Source organism: Hypanus sabinus, chromosome 10 (assembly GCF_030144855.1).
Source record: "Hypanus sabinus isolate sHypSab1 chromosome 10, sHypSab1.hap1, whole genome shotgun sequence".
NCBI lineage: Eukaryota > Metazoa > Chordata > Chondrichthyes > Myliobatiformes > Dasyatidae > Hypanus > Hypanus sabinus.
In genome coordinates, this window is record NC_082715.1 from 148,255,171 (window position 1) to 148,272,251 (window position 17,081).

The 17,081-nt window shown below is 39.5% G+C and overlaps 2 protein-coding genes across 2 annotated transcripts in view; one reads left to right on the forward strand and one right to left on the reverse strand.

The window, feature by feature from the left end:
- The window catches only part of LOC132401230 (phospholipase A2, minor isoenzyme-like), a 59,297-nt gene extending 45,259 nt beyond the window's left edge, over positions 1 to 14,038 (forward strand). The window contains exon 4 of the mRNA XM_059983226.1: positions 8,245 to 14,038. Within this exon, the coding sequence (XP_059839209.1) occupies positions 8,245 to 8,363 (119 nt within the window). The 3' untranslated portion in view covers positions 8,364 to 14,038. The remainder of the gene's footprint in view (positions 1 to 8,244) is intronic.
- The window catches only part of rab36 (RAB36, member RAS oncogene family), a 57,239-nt gene continuing 52,371 nt past the window's right edge, over positions 12,214 to 17,081 (reverse strand). The window contains exons 9-10 of the mRNA XM_059983224.1: positions 16,733 to 16,852; positions 12,214 to 14,313 (exon numbers count right to left, since the gene is read on the reverse strand). Coding sequence (XP_059839207.1) covers positions 14,261 to 14,313; positions 16,733 to 16,852 — 173 coding nt within the window. The 3' untranslated portion in view covers positions 12,214 to 14,260. The remainder of the gene's footprint in view (positions 14,314 to 16,732; positions 16,853 to 17,081) is intronic.

Sequence of the window (17,081 nt, forward strand, 5' to 3'; positions counted from 1 at the left end):
CCCCTTTGAATTCTTCCTTCTCTGGGGGATGAACTGATTTTGCACCTTGTGCATTATTCCCAAGAATACCTGCCATTGCTGTTCCACTGTCTTTTCTGCCAGGCTATCCGTCCAGTCAACTTTGGCCAGCTCCTCCCTCATGGCTCCATAGTTTCCCCTGTTCAACTGCAACACTGACACCTCTGAGCTACCCTTATCCTTCTCAAATTGCAGATAAAAACTTATCATATTATGATCACTACCTCCTAATGGCTCCCTTACTGCAAGATCGCTTATCAAATCCTGTTCATTACATAACACTAAATCCAGAATAGTCTTGTCCCTGGTCGGTTCTCATACAAGCTGTTCCAAGAATGCATCCCGTAGGCACTCTAAAAACTCCCTATCATGAGGCCCAGCACCAACCTGATTCTCCCAGTTCACCTGCATGTTGAAATCCCCCATGACTACTGCGACATTACCTTTGCCACATGCCAATGTCAACTCCCTATTCAACTTGCACCCAATATCCATGCTACTGTTTGGTGGCCTGTAGACAAAACCCATTTGCGTCCTTTTGCCCTTACTGTTCCTCAATTCTATCCACACAGACTCTACTTCTCCTGATCCTATGTCCCTCCTGACAAAGGACTGAATCTCATTCTTCACCACAGGCTCCACAGGGGACTGTTCTGTCTCCCTTTCTCTTCACCATCTATACCTCAGACTTCAACTACAACACAGAGTCTTGCCTCTTCAGAAGTTTTCTGATCACTCTGCCATAGTTGGATGCATCAACAAGGAAGATGTGGCTGAGTACAGGGCTACGGTGGGAAACTTTGTCATATGGTGCAAGCAGAATCATCTGCAGCTTAATGTGAAAAAGACTAAGGAGCTGGTGGTGGACCTGAGGAGGGCTAAGGCACTGGTGACCCCCGTTTCCATCCAAGGGGTCAGTGTGGACGTGGTGGAGGATTACAAATACCTGGGGATACGAATGGACAATAAACTGGACTGGTCAAAGAACACTGAGGCTGTCTACAAGAAGGGTCAGAGCCGTCTCTATTTCCTGAGGAGATTGAGGTCCTTTAACATCTGCTGGACGATGCTGAGGATGTTCTATGAGGCTGTGGTGGCCAGTGCTATCATGTTTGCTGTTGTGTGCTGGGGCAGCAGGCTGAGGGTAGCAGACACCAACAGAATCAACAAACTTATTCGTAAAGCCAGTGATGTTGTGGGGGTGGAACTGGATTCTCTGACGGTGGTGTCTGAAAAGAGGATGCTGTCCAAGTTGCATGCCATCTTGGACAATGACTCCCATCCACTCCTTAATGTACTGGTTAGGCACAGGAGTACATTCAGCCAAAGACTTATTCCACCAAGATGTAACACTGAGCGTCATAAGAAGTCATTCCTACCTGTGGCCATCAAACTTTACAACTCCTCCCTTGGAGTGTCAGACACCGTGTGCCAATAGGCTGGTCCTGGACTTACTTCCACTTGGCATGATTAACTCATTATTTAATTATTTATGGTTTTATATTGCTATATTTCTTCACTATTCTTGGTTGGTGCGGCTGTAATGAAACCCAATTTCTCTCAGGATTAATAAAGTATGACTGTCTGTCTGTCTCAACAGCTGAGACAGGGTTTGAATGCCATAACCTTCTACAAAGTTAAATCTAGCAACATGGGGACAGCAGAGTTTCACTTTCAGTTGAGCTGAATGCCTTCTATGCTAGTTCTGATCACCAGAACAGAGAGGACCCATCACACACCCCCACGTCTCCTGATGATCCTTTGGTCTTTGTATCTGAAGATGACGAGTGGACTCTCTTCAAGTGAGTGAATCCAAGGAAAACATCCACTCCGGATGGAGTACCAGGCCAAGTACTGAAGACCTATGCTGACCAACTGGCTGGTGTGTTCACAGATATCTTCAACCTTCTCATGCTGGCAGTGTGTGGCACCCACCTGCTTCAAGTGGGCTTCAATCATACCAGTGACCAAGAAGAGCATGGTAACCTGTCTAAATGACTATCGACCAGTGGCATTTACATCCATAGTGATGAAGTGTTTAGAGAGGCTGGTGTTGAAGCATATCAGCTCCTGTCTGAGTGGCAACTTGGATCTGCTCCAATTTGCCTACTGGAGCAACAGGTCTCCAGCGGATGCCATCTCACTGGCTTTTCATACAATCTTGGAACATCTGGATACTAAAGATGCATACATCAGGATTCTCTTATCAACTGCTTCTCATCATTTAACACCAACATCCCCTCAACACTGATCAGTAAACTCCAAGACCTGGGCCTCAATACCCCCTTGTGCAATTGGATCCTGGGTTTCCTCACTTGTAGACCCCAGTCAGTTTGGATTGGAGAAAACATTTTCTTCACAATCTCCATCAGCACAGGAGCACCACAGACTGTGTGCTTACCCCCTGCTCTATTTGCTTTACACCTATGACTGTGTGGTTAAACACAGCTCCAACACCATATACAAGTTTGCTGATGGCACCACTGTTGTAGGCCATATCAAAGGTAGTGATGAATCAGCACACAGGAAGGAGTTTGAAAATTTGACTGAGTTGTGTAAAAACAACAACCTCTCACTCAACGTTAATAAGACCAAGGAACTGATAATATCCTAAAGGAGAGGGAAACCAGAGGTTCTTGAACTAGTCCTCATTGGAGGATAAGAATTGGAGAGGGTCAGTAACTTAAAATTCCTGGGTGTCACTATCTCAGAGGACCTGTTCTGGACTCAACATTTAAATATAATTGTGAAGTAAGCACAACAGCACCTTTTTTTCCTCAGGAGTCTCCGGAGATTTGGCATGTCATCAAAAAGCTTGGAAAACTTCTATAGATGTGTGGTGCAAAGTGTTCTGACTGGCTGCATTACAGCCTGATATGGGAACACCAGTTCCCGAGCAGAAAATCCTACAAAACGTAGTGGATTCAGCCCAGTACATCATGGGTAAAGCCCTCCCAACCATTGAGCACATCTACGTGAGATGTTGCTGTAGAAAAACAGCATTCATCATCACCACCCAGACCATGCTCTCTTCTCGCTGATGCCATCAGGTACAAGGTACAAGAGCCTCAGGACTAGGTTCAAGAGCAGCCACTACCCCTCAACCATCAAACAAAAGGGGAAAACTACACTCATTCTACTTCTGGTGTTCCCACAACTGATGGTCTCACTTTAAGGACTCTTTATCTTGTTATTTAATATGCATTGTTTATTGCTGTTTATTTATATTTGCACTTGCACAGTTTGTTGTCCATTGATCCTGTTTACGTTCACTGTTTTATAGATTTGCTAAGTATGCCCGCAGAAAAACGAATCCCAGGGTTGTATGTGGGGACATGTATGTACTCTGATAATAAATTTTACTTTGAACTTTGAAATGTGCACAGCTTCATGATGCACTTTTCCACAACACTACCAGAATTCCCCTTTTATTCAGCTCTAAACTCCAGAAGGTACAGAATTAATCTGTTCAATTTCTCCTGACTGTATAACCCTCTCATTCTAGGAACTGGTCTAATGCATCTATACTGCAGTTTCCGAGACAATTATACCTTTCCTTGGGTACAATTGAACAAGGATTCTGTACTCTTACTGGAAACCACTGGTTAAATTTCTGTGGTGTACCAATAAGAACAAACAAACCCTTCTGATACAAACATTGAACTGTTTATCATTTTAAAATGTACTAATTTTCTATGTTTCTTAAGAAAGTGACTGAACTCACACTTTCCCATATACTCCACTGGGTACCTGCTCACTTAGCCTGCTCCTAGACCTTTGCAGCCACCACAAGCAGACTCATTGCAACTTAAATTGCTCAGTACTGGTACTACTACTACTAATTCTTATCTGAATGCATCTGTGATCTATTTAGCTTCTAGCTAGGAAGTTATTGGCAATACACATCATTGACCTCTCCAGCACCTTACTTTTCACAATTCGATCCCCAATAGTTCTGGGGCATTTTATCTGCTTTGAAGATAGATTCAAAATATTTGTTTAGGAGCTTGTCCGTTTCCACAGTTTTTGTTATAATCCTTTCTGCCTCAGATCTCCCTCACCCCCTCATGGATTTTGCTGTTCTTTGGCTAGATGTGGAAGCTTTTTGTCTTATTCCTTACTTCCCATATTTCCTTTCTCAATTTCTTTTTATTTTGAGTCATCCTGTTTGGGTTTTTAAAACTTTCACAATATTCAGCTTTACTACTGTTCCTTAAAACATTAATTTTTTAAAAATTTCATCTTTAACCTCTTTATGGATTAACCTGTTTAGTTAGGAAATGTCATTTATGGATTACATTTCCTGTGGATTTCTTACTTTTGAATGCTCTATATTCATTCAGAATATGAAATATTTCTATAAATATTAGCCAGTGTTTAACCTACATCATAACCTTTAATCTAGTTCCCTAGTATACCAAAGACAACCACCCTCAAACCTATGTAATGAGCACTTATGTAAGTTTAAGGGTAGGAGTTTTGGATTAAAGTACATCACCTTTAAATTTCTTCCATCTCTATTATATTCCATTTGACACCTAATATGAATATTAGTCCATTTTCAAAATGTAATTTCCTTTTCTCTGTGAAGTAATATATGGAATAAAGTGACACAATTGCAACTTTGAAAATATAAGCAACAAATTCAAATTTATTTATCACATGAATCTCAAAACATTCAGAGAAATGGATTGTTTACATTAACAACCCACGCACCTGAGGGTGTGCTGGGGGCAGCCCACATGTGTCACCACATTTAATAACAGCATTTAATCCAAATGGAACTTGTCTCATTCGGACACTTGTTTTAAAATCAGGTGTTTTTGTCTTGAGTAATATAAATAAAGTCAGAAAATTGAATGAATCATCAAACCAATCAAAGTTTGATGACTTAATCAGATTCTTTAAAATAAAGTCTTTGACAGATATAACTAAACTGAAAAGTTTATGAGAAGAGACATTGAATGCACAGCGTAGTTACGATCTGAAATTTACTGAGGGTATTAGCAGTAAGTTTGATAGTAATTCCAAAATATGATCAGATAGGCACTCCAAAGGTTAAAAAAATGCAGGATTACACAGCTATGACATGGGATGTACTTTCAAACGCCCATAGGGACATAAGGGCTAATTAGCTCCCTTCAGTCAGTGACGTAATGCTTCATGACGAACCTCTGACACTTAAGGCCACACTGACCCAGGGAACAAAAAGGTGAGTCAGTTTGACATTACTGTATTTGATTCCAATTCGTCATCTTTGTATTTGCAACATATCTGAAATAGTCTCTTCAAGAGTTAGTGGAGAGGGCATTTAATTATCACTCCACGATTGGCAATTTTCCCTATGGTTCTGTTGGAAAGCTTGTTTGTAAAAGAGCCTGATATGTGTGTGAGAGTTACTGATGAGATCTGGAGTCTGTGGTAAGTTAGTTGACAAGAGGTTGTGTAATTAACAGTAAGCGCCAGTGGAAGTGAATTTAAGTGGCAAACAGTTTATCTCAGTTTAACTCCTAATTGGCCACAGTATCTCCTTCACTATCTTCATTTGCAGAGGTGCATCACAAGGCTGTGTGATTAGCCCCCTGCTCTATTCACTTTATACTTACGACTGTGTGGCTAAGCACATTTCCGATGCCACATTCGAGCTTGCTGACATCGGCTGAATCAAAGGTGATAACATTTAAGAGGGAGATTGAAAACCTGGATGAGTGGAGCCACAGCAACAACCTTGTACTCAGTGTCAGGAACACCAAGGAGCTGATTATTGACTTCAGGAGGAGGAAACCAGAGGTCCACGAACCAGTGCTCATTGGAGGATCAGAGGTGGAGAAAGTCAGCAACTTCAAATTCCCAGGTGTTTTTATTTCAGAGAACCTGTCCTGGGCCCAGCATGTAGGTGCAATTATGAAGGAAGCACAGCAGCTGCTGTACTTCTGTAGGAGTTTGTGAAGATTTGACATGACATCCAAAACTCTGACAAACTTCTATAGATGTGTAGTGGAGAATATATTGACTGGCTCCATCACAGCCTGCTACAGAAACAATAATGCCATAGAAAATCCTACAAAAAGTAGTGGATATGGACCAGTCTATTATAGGTAAAACCCTCCCATCATTAAGCACATCATTGTTACAGGGCCCTCTCCTATGCTGCTGCCATTGGGAAGAAGGTACAGGAGCCTCGGATCTCACATCAGCAGGTTCAGGAACAGTTACTACCCCTCAAGCATCAGGCTCCTGAACCAGAAGGGATAACTTCATTCAACTTCTCTTGCCTCATCACTGAAATGTTCCCACAAGCTATGCACTCACTTTCAAGGGCTTTTAATCTCATGTTCTTCATACTGCTTATTCATTTATTAGTATTATCATTTCTTTCTGTATTTGTACAGTTTGACTTTTACATGCTGGTTGAGCACCCAAGTTGGTGTTGTCTTTTGTTGATTCTACTATGGTTGTTATTCTATTATGGATTTATGAGAAAATGTATCTAAGGGTTGTTTATGGTGACATATATGTACTTTACTTTAAACTTTAACTGTCAGCTATTTAAATCTACCTTTTCGCACTACATCCCTTTGACACTTCTGGTCAAGATGGCACCTGCGTACAATGCTCCTTTGATTGATCTGGATAGATATAAAACCATGTATTTCACTTCTTTTATATTTCTATTTCATCATGTGGGAACCTCATGGCGAGAAGGCTGATGTTTGACCCCATTTGCCGTTTGCTGATTAAAGTGGCAAGGGAGATTGAAACACCAGCTATCTTTTTATCACCGGGGAATCTCTCTGCTTGGGAGAGGGGAGACTGTCTTTTTATTGCTGGAGAGATTGCTCTGCTACTGAAAGGGAGAATGCTGCCCAGGTTTTTTGTGTTTGGTATGTAGACTTGGACTGTGGACTTTTTCAGTCCTATGTTTTTTTTCTATTCTGTTTTACGCCTGATCTTTCTCATTTTTTTTGTGTGTCAGGGTGGGAATTTGGAGGTTGATGTCAAAATGTTGTTAAGCCTGTGCCCCCCCCCTCCTTTTTGAGAATCGTGAGATCGCTATTAAGTCAGGTCAGGAGACCCAGGAAATGAGAGAGAGACGTTTGGAATGTCCTGGCCCCAGCGATACAAAGCCACGGAACAGGTCATTGTCTCTTGGAGACGGAATTGTGTATTGAGTACTGTACTTCATGGAAGCCCTCAGGCAACGTGGGCTGGTTGGGGGATGGCATCATTCCACCCTGATTGACATCTGAGACCCTGTGAGTCAGGATAAAAGAGGGTCTGGGGAACAGCCCTTGACACACGCACCAGGAGAAACGCTAGAACTCCTGTAACAGCGTAATAGCGAAAGCCTGTGGAAAAGCCCACGTGCGTCCTTTTCCATTTGCCTCGGAATTGGTGGGTCTTGCCACGGAAGAACGGCTTTAGCTAACACAAAGGAGCACTCAGCCCCCACTGACTCTCGAAGGATTGACATCATAAAAGGAATGGGCAAGTTTAAACACTCTCTTGACTCCAACCAAAGGCTGCAGCCTGAATGAACTAAAGTGACTTTTATATTTCCATCGGACAATACATTATCCCCTAGACAATGATAGCGCTATTTCTTATTGATTATTATTTTAGTGTATTTTTATCAATAAATACTGTCAAAAATAGTACCATCAGACTTCAACAGACCTCTCTATCTTTGCTGGTAAGTGACCCAGTTACGGGGTACATAACAATGTACAAACAAGTTGGATGAACTCAGCAGGTCGGGTAGCATCCGTTGAAAGGAGCAATCGACGTTTCGGGCAAGACCCTTTGTCATGTGCCTGTTTCATTTTTGTTCATTTTTTTTGTGCAGGGAGGAGGGAATTGGGGTTGATGATCATGGTTTCATTCTTTCTTGGTTTTGTGGCTATCTAGAGAAGAAGAATTTCAGAGTTGTATACTTTGATAATAAATGAACCTTTGAAACTTTGGAAGGTGCGCAGCTGGCTGAGGACACATTAAGCCCAGTTGTAACTGATGGAATAACATGGTAATTAACAAACTGACTGACAGATAAATGGTGCCATGATATAACATACCCTGCACCTGTAAAGACATTTCTCCAGCCATAATTTTCAGGAATAGGCAGGTACTTTAGATTGTTCAGTTGAAGAATCTGACCTTTTCTTGATAAATTGATGAGGTAACATAAATACAAAGCTGAACTGTAACCACCATTTTTATCTTTTCCAGGCAAGAATGATCCCTGTGAGGCTGCTATTTGTAACTGTGACCGCACAGCAGCCATCTGCTTCTCCAAGGCCCCTTACAACCCTGAGTATAAAGATCTGGATAAGAAGAAGTACTGCTGACAGCTGGGCAGAGTTAAAAATTAATAAAATGTTTTTTTCTGTTTCTTTGTGCATCGATTACTAAATGATTCAAATCTGAACATGAACAGAGAAGGCATTCCATTGGAATCTAAATTTAGTTGGTCAAAACATAAGTGATTAGTGCATGCAACTGATTAATGTTTTAGAAGATAGCAATCTACAGAGTACATTGTAGATTCCTTAATATTTCAACCGTTATTCCTCAGTTGTACAGTACTACTAATCCCATAGTATCCAGTGTTTAGTCTTTGCAATGAATGATCAATGTCTCTAACGTCCTGATCCCACAACCCCTGATGTATGTTTGTGTATTTAAACATCTGACTTCATGATCTCCAATAGGTCCTGCCTTGCTGATCGTTTGCTACTTAATGACATTGCTTAAAATCCATTGTTAATCTGTTTAATAAAAGGGATAATTAAACCAAACATGCTAATTGGTAGTTTAATTGATTAAGCCGTTCCTCATGTAGATGGATGGCAAAACAAATCAGGTGGGGGATTTATTTGAAAGGAATGTTGGAACAATAAATGAGATCAGTGGGTGCTGGATAATTGATTTAGAATGATAGTTCATTGGGTCTTGAATTCAAGAGTACTGACACAATGTAGGAATGTAGCTAGGATAGAAATTGGAATTACATAATGGAAACAGCACATTTTCTGTTTGTTTAATTTGTATGTCATCTCTCTGCAAAAGTAATGCAGCCAATCCCACTCTCCTTCTCTCTCTGAGCGCTACAATTTTTATTCTTGTTTATGGCAGTTGTAATATACCTGTAGATGGCCTATCTGCAAGACAAATGCATCTATTTACACTATCTGTCAAATTCACTGTGTCGTAAATCAAAGGCAGGGATGGCAACCCACTGGCATTCAGTGAATTTATAGCACAAAACTTTATTGGAGTCAAATTTAATGTTAAAATCATTCTCCAGCACTCTGTCTTCTATGTATAATTTATCACACATCTTAACTTAGACATTTTCTGATTGAAAAAGATGGCACTGGAAGGGAGTGACTTTTCTGTGTAGCTCCTGAGGGAATTATCATACACTCTTTTTTACAGTAAGTAATATTGTTTAAAGTTATTTGATAGAACTAGTGACCTTCAGTACTGATAGTCTGGGGACTCCAGACCAACCAGGGAATGAGTGCAGCTGGGGAGCAGATACAGGAGCCTTAAGACTCAGTCAATGTTTTAGCAACATTCCACCATCAGATTTCTGAATGGTCCATGAATACTATCACCTTTGTCCTCTATTCTATAATTTATTTTTGTGAAGTACTGTAATTTTTATGTCTTGTACTATACATTTGCTGTAAAACAAATTTCACAACTACGTCAGCAATAATAAACCTGATTGAGATCTAAGTCGTAAACAACTTTCAAAAGATGTAAGGTAAATTGAAAAGTGATTCTTAGATTTCATTTAATCTAAGCATTTCACCTAATTTCATACAGAGCAACCAAAACATTTTCTAATTAAATATTCACTATTTCTTTATATAATCATTTGAAAAGGACCCTTGTTTTTATTTTCAAGTTTTTCCTTTGATAGCAAGTCTACCGAATGAACATTATGTTTAAAGCAGTAGGATTTATATTGAAAATTTATGTACGTTTACCTTTTTATAATTTGAAAGATAATGCAAAAGGAACATAGAAAATAGGAACAGGAGGAGGTCCTTTGATTCAAAATGATCACGGCTGATTCCAGTGATCTGTTCCTGCTTGTTCTTACTTGTTGCCCTAAGATCAATATCTCTCACCTTCTTGAAAAAGACATAGGAGCAAATTTAGGCCTTTTGGCCTATTGAGTCTGTTCTACCATTTGATCCGAGCTGACATATTTCCCTCATACTGATTCACCTCCCTTTTCCCAACCTTTGATGCTCTTACTAATCAGGAACCTATCAGCTTTCCCTGTAAATATACCCAATGACTTGGCCTTCACAGCTGCCTGTGGTAATGAGTTGTTCAGATTCACCATCTGGCTAAAGAAATTCCTCCTTATCTGTTCCAAAGGGACGTCCTTCTATTCTGAGGCTGTGTCCTCTGGTTCTAGATTCTTCCACTATTGAAAACATAAGTTTCAATCAGATTCCATTGTATCCACTTCCACCACCACCACCGGCAGTGCATTCCACACACCCACCACTCTCTGTGTGAAAAAATTTACCCCTGACTCCGCTCTGTACCTATTTTCAAGCTCCTGGATTCAAATTCTCTGCCACAAAGGCCAATATACCATTTGCTTTTCTATCTGCCTGCTGCACCTGCACATTTACACCCATCACTGATATATATGAACAAGCTAGTCTCCTTATAACCCCACTTTCCTCATCTATCTTGGAGGACATGCACAGAGACACTCCTGTAATCACTCCTTCTCTGTGATTACTACTCTACCTACAGGTGTTCTGTACTTTTTCTCTCTGTGCAGCCATTACTTGAGATGTTACCACCCCAGAATCAGAATCAAGTTGATTACCTCTGCCATATATCATGAAATTCATAGTTTTGCAGCAATAATACAGTGTAAGGCATAAAAGTTACACAAATTATCAGTGTAAAAAAGCAGTAACAAGATATTGTCATGGATTCATCAATATGTTTGGCCCAAGATAGAGCCTCAGTGTTGTTGATGCTCCAAAGTGGGCCCATTTGCAGTTCCAGCTGCACAATATGGTCAGTCAGGAGCTGCAACTGGACACGCTTCCTATAAGCATGGTGACCTGGGAGACGAGGTGCTAATTTCACAACAGACTTTATTCCATTCCAAACTCTTCCTACTACAATCCTGAGTCCCAACATTTACTTCAGAGAATGGAGATGTATTAAAAGGTAGAAATGCCCATTTGTTGCTTCTTGCCGAACAACTGTCTCCCCTTGGAATGCACTACTCTTTGTATGATGATGTTCCTCACAGTCTCTTTGAAAGCAAGAGGGTCTGCCTTTCCTTCTTCTAAACCTCTCACAGCCCACTGGCTCTCAACAACCTGTTAATGGCTAACTTATGACTTTCAATCCTTCACACTTAAGTTCAATTGTAAAAATAATGTCTAAATATAAACTTGGTTTAATTTTTCTAAATCAGTAAAAAAAAAGTATGAATTCTTTTAAATGATGAATACAACTGAACAGTAAGTTAAATGATATTCCATATCAATTTGTCATCTTTGACATCAAATCCCTGATCTCACAGGAATATATTACTCACCAGTCCTTGCTAAATAAATGGTTTTAATATAATTTAAACAATTTTTCAAAAGTTTCTACTCTCCTCCAAAAAGTATGACAAATATCAGTGTCTCTTACTGCTTCCTGGCACTTTAGCCATGATTGAGTCTGTTGACTCAATGTTGAATGTTGATAGGTTAGTTATTCACAATAGGCAATAACACAACCCCAAGCACATGGACTTTCCATCCCTAGTTAGAAATTGGAAGCATTGTTATTTTGCCCTCCCAATCCTGCAATACACTTACTCAGCATTGACAAGATTAGAGTTTAATGCTGTGCCAGCTGGTACAGTTTATCAAGAGATAGGAAGCATTCAAACCTTAACTTCAAGGCAATCAATATTCCTATCCTCAGCTATGGAAATTCAACCTTGGAAGACTAGCTAACACAAAGAGATCTATATTCACCAGTTTGTCTGGATGTACTTTATTGCCCTTAGGGATTTGGAAACAGATTCTCTTAAACTGTTTGCCCTTTACACTCCAAATTAAAACACTGAGACCTGTTAACCTCAGCAACTGATGGATGTAAAATTCAAATGTGCTTGTGAAATTCCACACTGTGTATTCACTTGGAAAGAAATCAAAATCAGATCAGATTTAATATCACTGGCAAATGTCGTGAAATTTGTTAACTTTACAGCAGCAGTACACTGAAATACATGATAAATATAAAGAAAAATACTGAATTACAGTAAGTATTTGTCTATTTAATAGCTAAGATAAATAGTGTAAAAGCATTTAGAAATCTGATGGCAGATGGGAAGAAGCTGTTCCTGAACTGCTGAGCGTGTGCCTTCATGCTTCTGTACCTTCAACCTGATAGTGACAGTGAAAAGAGGGCATGTCCTAGCAGAAAGCTTATATATGTAGGCTTGGAGAAAGTTTTACTTTCACTGAAGTTTTCTAGTGTAGTGTGTTACTGCAAATGTTCAAGTAGGTTCTCAAGCAAAGAAAGAAAATGCTGCAGAACATTGATTTACCAAATTTTTTAATTTAAATTTTTAATTTAAATTTTCAATTGCCTTGAGGTCTTTCTGTGCAACCCTTGACTTCAGTAGTGTCATTTGCTGTAAAGTGGCCAATATTGTTGAACTTGTTATCTGCCACTCATCTCTGATTTGATTTTTGGATTGTAACCCTAAATAATACAGATGAAAAATGGAAGGAACCATAGATAATAATGTTGTAGAGCTTGAATTGACACAAAGGTTTTGCTGACTTTAACATTTCATGATACTAAGAGGCTATATTTTCACCTTCACAATTTCTTCAAAGCAGCTCAATAAATCAATTCTTGCAATAAAATTATATTTGTCTACACCTGTATTTTCATTAATACTTTGAGGTTGCAGGATGTAATTGACAAAATCTGATGGATCAATGCAATCAGTCTTGAGACTCACAGCTGACTGAGTCTCTGGGCTTTGTTTTTACAGTACCATATTACATTCTGTAGACGTTTAAGAGAGTAAGGTCCAGCAACTAGTCCTCAAGTGTGCAAATGGGATTAATGTGGATGGTCAAAAAATGTTAGTATGGATGTGGTGAGCTGAAAAGTACATGATTGTCCAAAACTGAAGGTCTAATCACCTGAAATAATCATCACATTTGATATACAAGAGAAACACTTTACAAGCTCAGCATCCATTGTTAGAATTGCTCAATAACTATTAGCCCACCAAAGGACCTTCACTACAGGTTTCAGAGAAAACATAGAAAACCTACAACACAATATAATACACAAAGCTGTGCTGAACATGTCCCTACCTTAGTGCTACCTCGGCTTACTCATAGCCCCCTATTTTTCTAAGCTCCATGTTCCTGTCCAGGAGTCTCTTAGAAGACCCTATAATTTCTGCCTCCACCACCATTGCCGGCAGCCCTTTCCATGCATTCACCACTCTCTGTGTAAAAAACTTACCCCTGACATCTCCCCTGTACCTGCTTCCAAGCACCTTAAAACTGTGCCCTCTCATGCTAGCCATTTCAGCCCTGGGAAAAAGCCTCTGACTATCCACACGATCAATGCCTCTCATCATCTTATACACCTCTATCAAGTCACCTCTTCATATTCTCTTGTACTCACAGAACAAACATTATAGTTTTCTGTTCTCAGAGAGGATTTTGATCATTAAAACAACTTTGTCAATGATTAGGAGCAATACTTTTACAAAGATTACAAATAAAAAGCTCACAAACTTTGCCATCTTGCAAAATATTTACTGTTTCATAAAAGAGCAATTTCAATGATGTTATTTATTACAGGCATCAAGTCAGATAGTGTCGTTTGACATGAGTAGTCCAAATTAGTAAATGATTGATTAGCAGTGCTAACCATTGCTTAAATTCTTGCTTTGTATATATTTATAAAGTAGTTACATTGATGTAATGATTTTTTTTCAGATCATCCAGGACAAATTTTCCTTCAGAACACTTAGCTTGGTTTCTGAAGTTTCCAGTCATCCTATTATTTTCCTATTTCTATAAATCACAAGTAATGCATGTCCTGACCTGACATCAGATTGCATTCTATGTAGTTTACTTTCTGAAACTCTGGACTTGTGAACACAGGATACAAAGTACACAGAGGGTAAGAGTCAACGTCACACAAGGCTGGCAATTGAACTTCAGCAGCAGCTTGACGTGTTTTCCAAGTCTTCAGCTGTGGCTCTTTCAATGCCTGTGTTTTAGAGGAAAAGAAACGTACACCAATTTGCAAGAGATTTTATGTACTTTCCCTTTTAAAAATCCCATTCGCATTTTGTCCCTACCTTTAGATGCATCATTTACTGTCTAGTTGGCAGCTGCACAACTATGTGCACCCTCAATTGTTTCTTATAAACGTGTTAAAAATCAGAAGAGTTTTTTTTTATTAGATATCCCTTCCTGTCCCCATCCCTACTCCCTGTCACTTGGTTGATAATGGAGCAAATTGAGCCTCGTCATTTCATATTACTGCACTATAATTCATTAACTTTAGAAATGTCTGCAGGTTACTAAACACAAATTAAAATTTATAGTCCTAGAGTAATCTTACTGGGTTACAAAACCAGTGCAGAAGAAGAATATGGAAGTATTTTTTAATCTTATAGTTAAAAAGGAACTTACTGCAGATTTATATCATTGGATGTGGGTCTCTAAGTTACATTGCATAATTATTAATGTACACATACAGATTAATGTTCATTCATATATATCTGAGAAAGCTTGGAAAAAATAATAAATACGCTCTTATTCTCTTAGCTTTACAGATGACTTAAATAGTTGGCTCAAGTCCTATGGGAATAATTAACTTATTTACCCAGACAGAAAGTGCATGGCTGTTCTCTAGGTTAAAGTTTAAATAGTTTAAAAAGTTTAAACCTGACAGAAGCCTCAGGAAATGGTTAAATTTATTACATCAATCATAGGGTAGGTAAATTAAATTTTACTCAATGTCACCATTATGACTGCTCTGAAGTTCATGGTCATCTTCTCAGCTAAACCACCAGTCCAACTTGCATCTACGTACTTTCAATAAGATTTGCATTATTCCCACACTACGTAATTCTAACACCGAAAAACTACCTGTAGTGAAATGTACAGAACTTATTAATATTTTGTTTTCTTAAAATTAAACCCACTCAAGTTGTAAAATTACCTTTTTTCTTATTACTGTAATATCTCTAAATAAAAACAACTGTACAAAGTATCTTAATAAGGCTATCCAGTCTTGTCTAAGAGCTTGATGCTGGTACTGTCATTTGATAATATCACAGTTGATCTTTATAATCAGCACCACCTTCATACTTTAACCCTATTTTCTTTAATTCTCAGTATCTCTAACATGAAGGTGGCATGGTAGTGCAGTGGTTAGCACAATGGTACTACACTGCCAGCAACCCAGGTTCAATTCCACCGCTGTCTTAAACTAAGCAGTTTGCATGCTCTCTCATCACTGCGCAGATGTCCTCTGGGTTCTCCGGTTTCTTCTCAGGTTCCAGGGATGTAGGGGTAAGTTATTTGGCCAGATGGGTGTAGTTGAGCAACATGAGCTCATTGAAAGGGCCAGTCACCATGCTGTGACTCTGAAAATATAAACCTAAACATTTAATTTTGCATACACTCTGTGACTGAGGCTCCACAACCAAACTCAGAGTCAACACCATCTTGGTAAAGAAACTCCTTTGTTTCTGTCTTAAATGACAGAGTGTAGATGAGATTATGATGAAACTGGCTCCTGATAGAAATTCCAGCAGGGGAAATGTAATCCCCGAGTCTACCATGCCAAGTACCATGAGAACTTTGTATGAATCAAAGAGGTATTTTTTATTTTTCCTAACATCAAGAGGGTAGAGGCCTAACTTGCTTAGTCTCAATTCATGTGACGACCCTACTATACCAGAATCAATCTGGTAAATCTATGTTGGAGATTGGGAGTCTGCTTCAATGAACATCTCACTCTGATCAACAGAACAAGCAGGATATCCCAATGGCTGCCCATTTTAATTCCACTTCCCATTCCCATTCTGATAAGGCCATCCATGGCCTCCTCCACTGTCATGATGAGGCCACACTTACGCTGCAGGAACAACACCTTATATTCCATTTGGGCAGCCTCCAAGCTGATGGCATGAATATCAATTTCTCAAACTTCCAATATTGCCCCCCCTTCACATTCCCCATCCACTTTTCCCTCTCTTACCCTCATCTTCTTGCCCATCCATTGCCTCCCTCTGGTGCTCCTCCTCCATTTTGCTTTCTTCTATGGCCGTCTGTCTCTTTCGCCAACCAACTTCCCAGCTTTCACTTCATCCCTCCCCCTCAAAGTTTTGCCTATTGCCTGGTGTTTCTCTCTCCCCTCCCCCCACCTTTAAATCTACTCATCTTTTTTTCCTCCAGTCCTGCCAAAGGGTTTTGGCCCAAAACGTCAACTGTCAACTGTACTCTTTTCCACAGATGCTGCCTGGCCTGCTGAGTTCCTCCAGCTTGTTGTATGTGTCACTCCTTAAATCAATTTGACTTTTTAAATAATGAGAGCTTTCAATTAGTACCAAAGTAGAAGCAGAAACTTAAGAAATTCTTTTTTCTTGTAAAATCACCCATCATTAAACACTTACAGATGGTGCTTCCCTCGCCAATCTTTGAAGAGGTCAAGTCATTTCTTTTCAACTCTTTCAGCAAAGATGCTTCAAATGCCAGGGCTGCTACTCTGAAGAAGAATTCCCTCACATTTTCACCTGTGGAAATAATGTACTGTAACTTTATTCCAATATGATGGAATATGACAATCTCTGATATAGACATGAAATCAATTAACCCCATTGCACCTGCCTGATCATATTGGTAATTATGATCTTTTCCATGATAAATCACTTCTTGCCCCAGCTTTTCGTCACATGCAACTTTGCATGCAGGACAAGGAATGGGTATTCCAATGATTCCATTCTCAATGGCAGTCACCTTCCT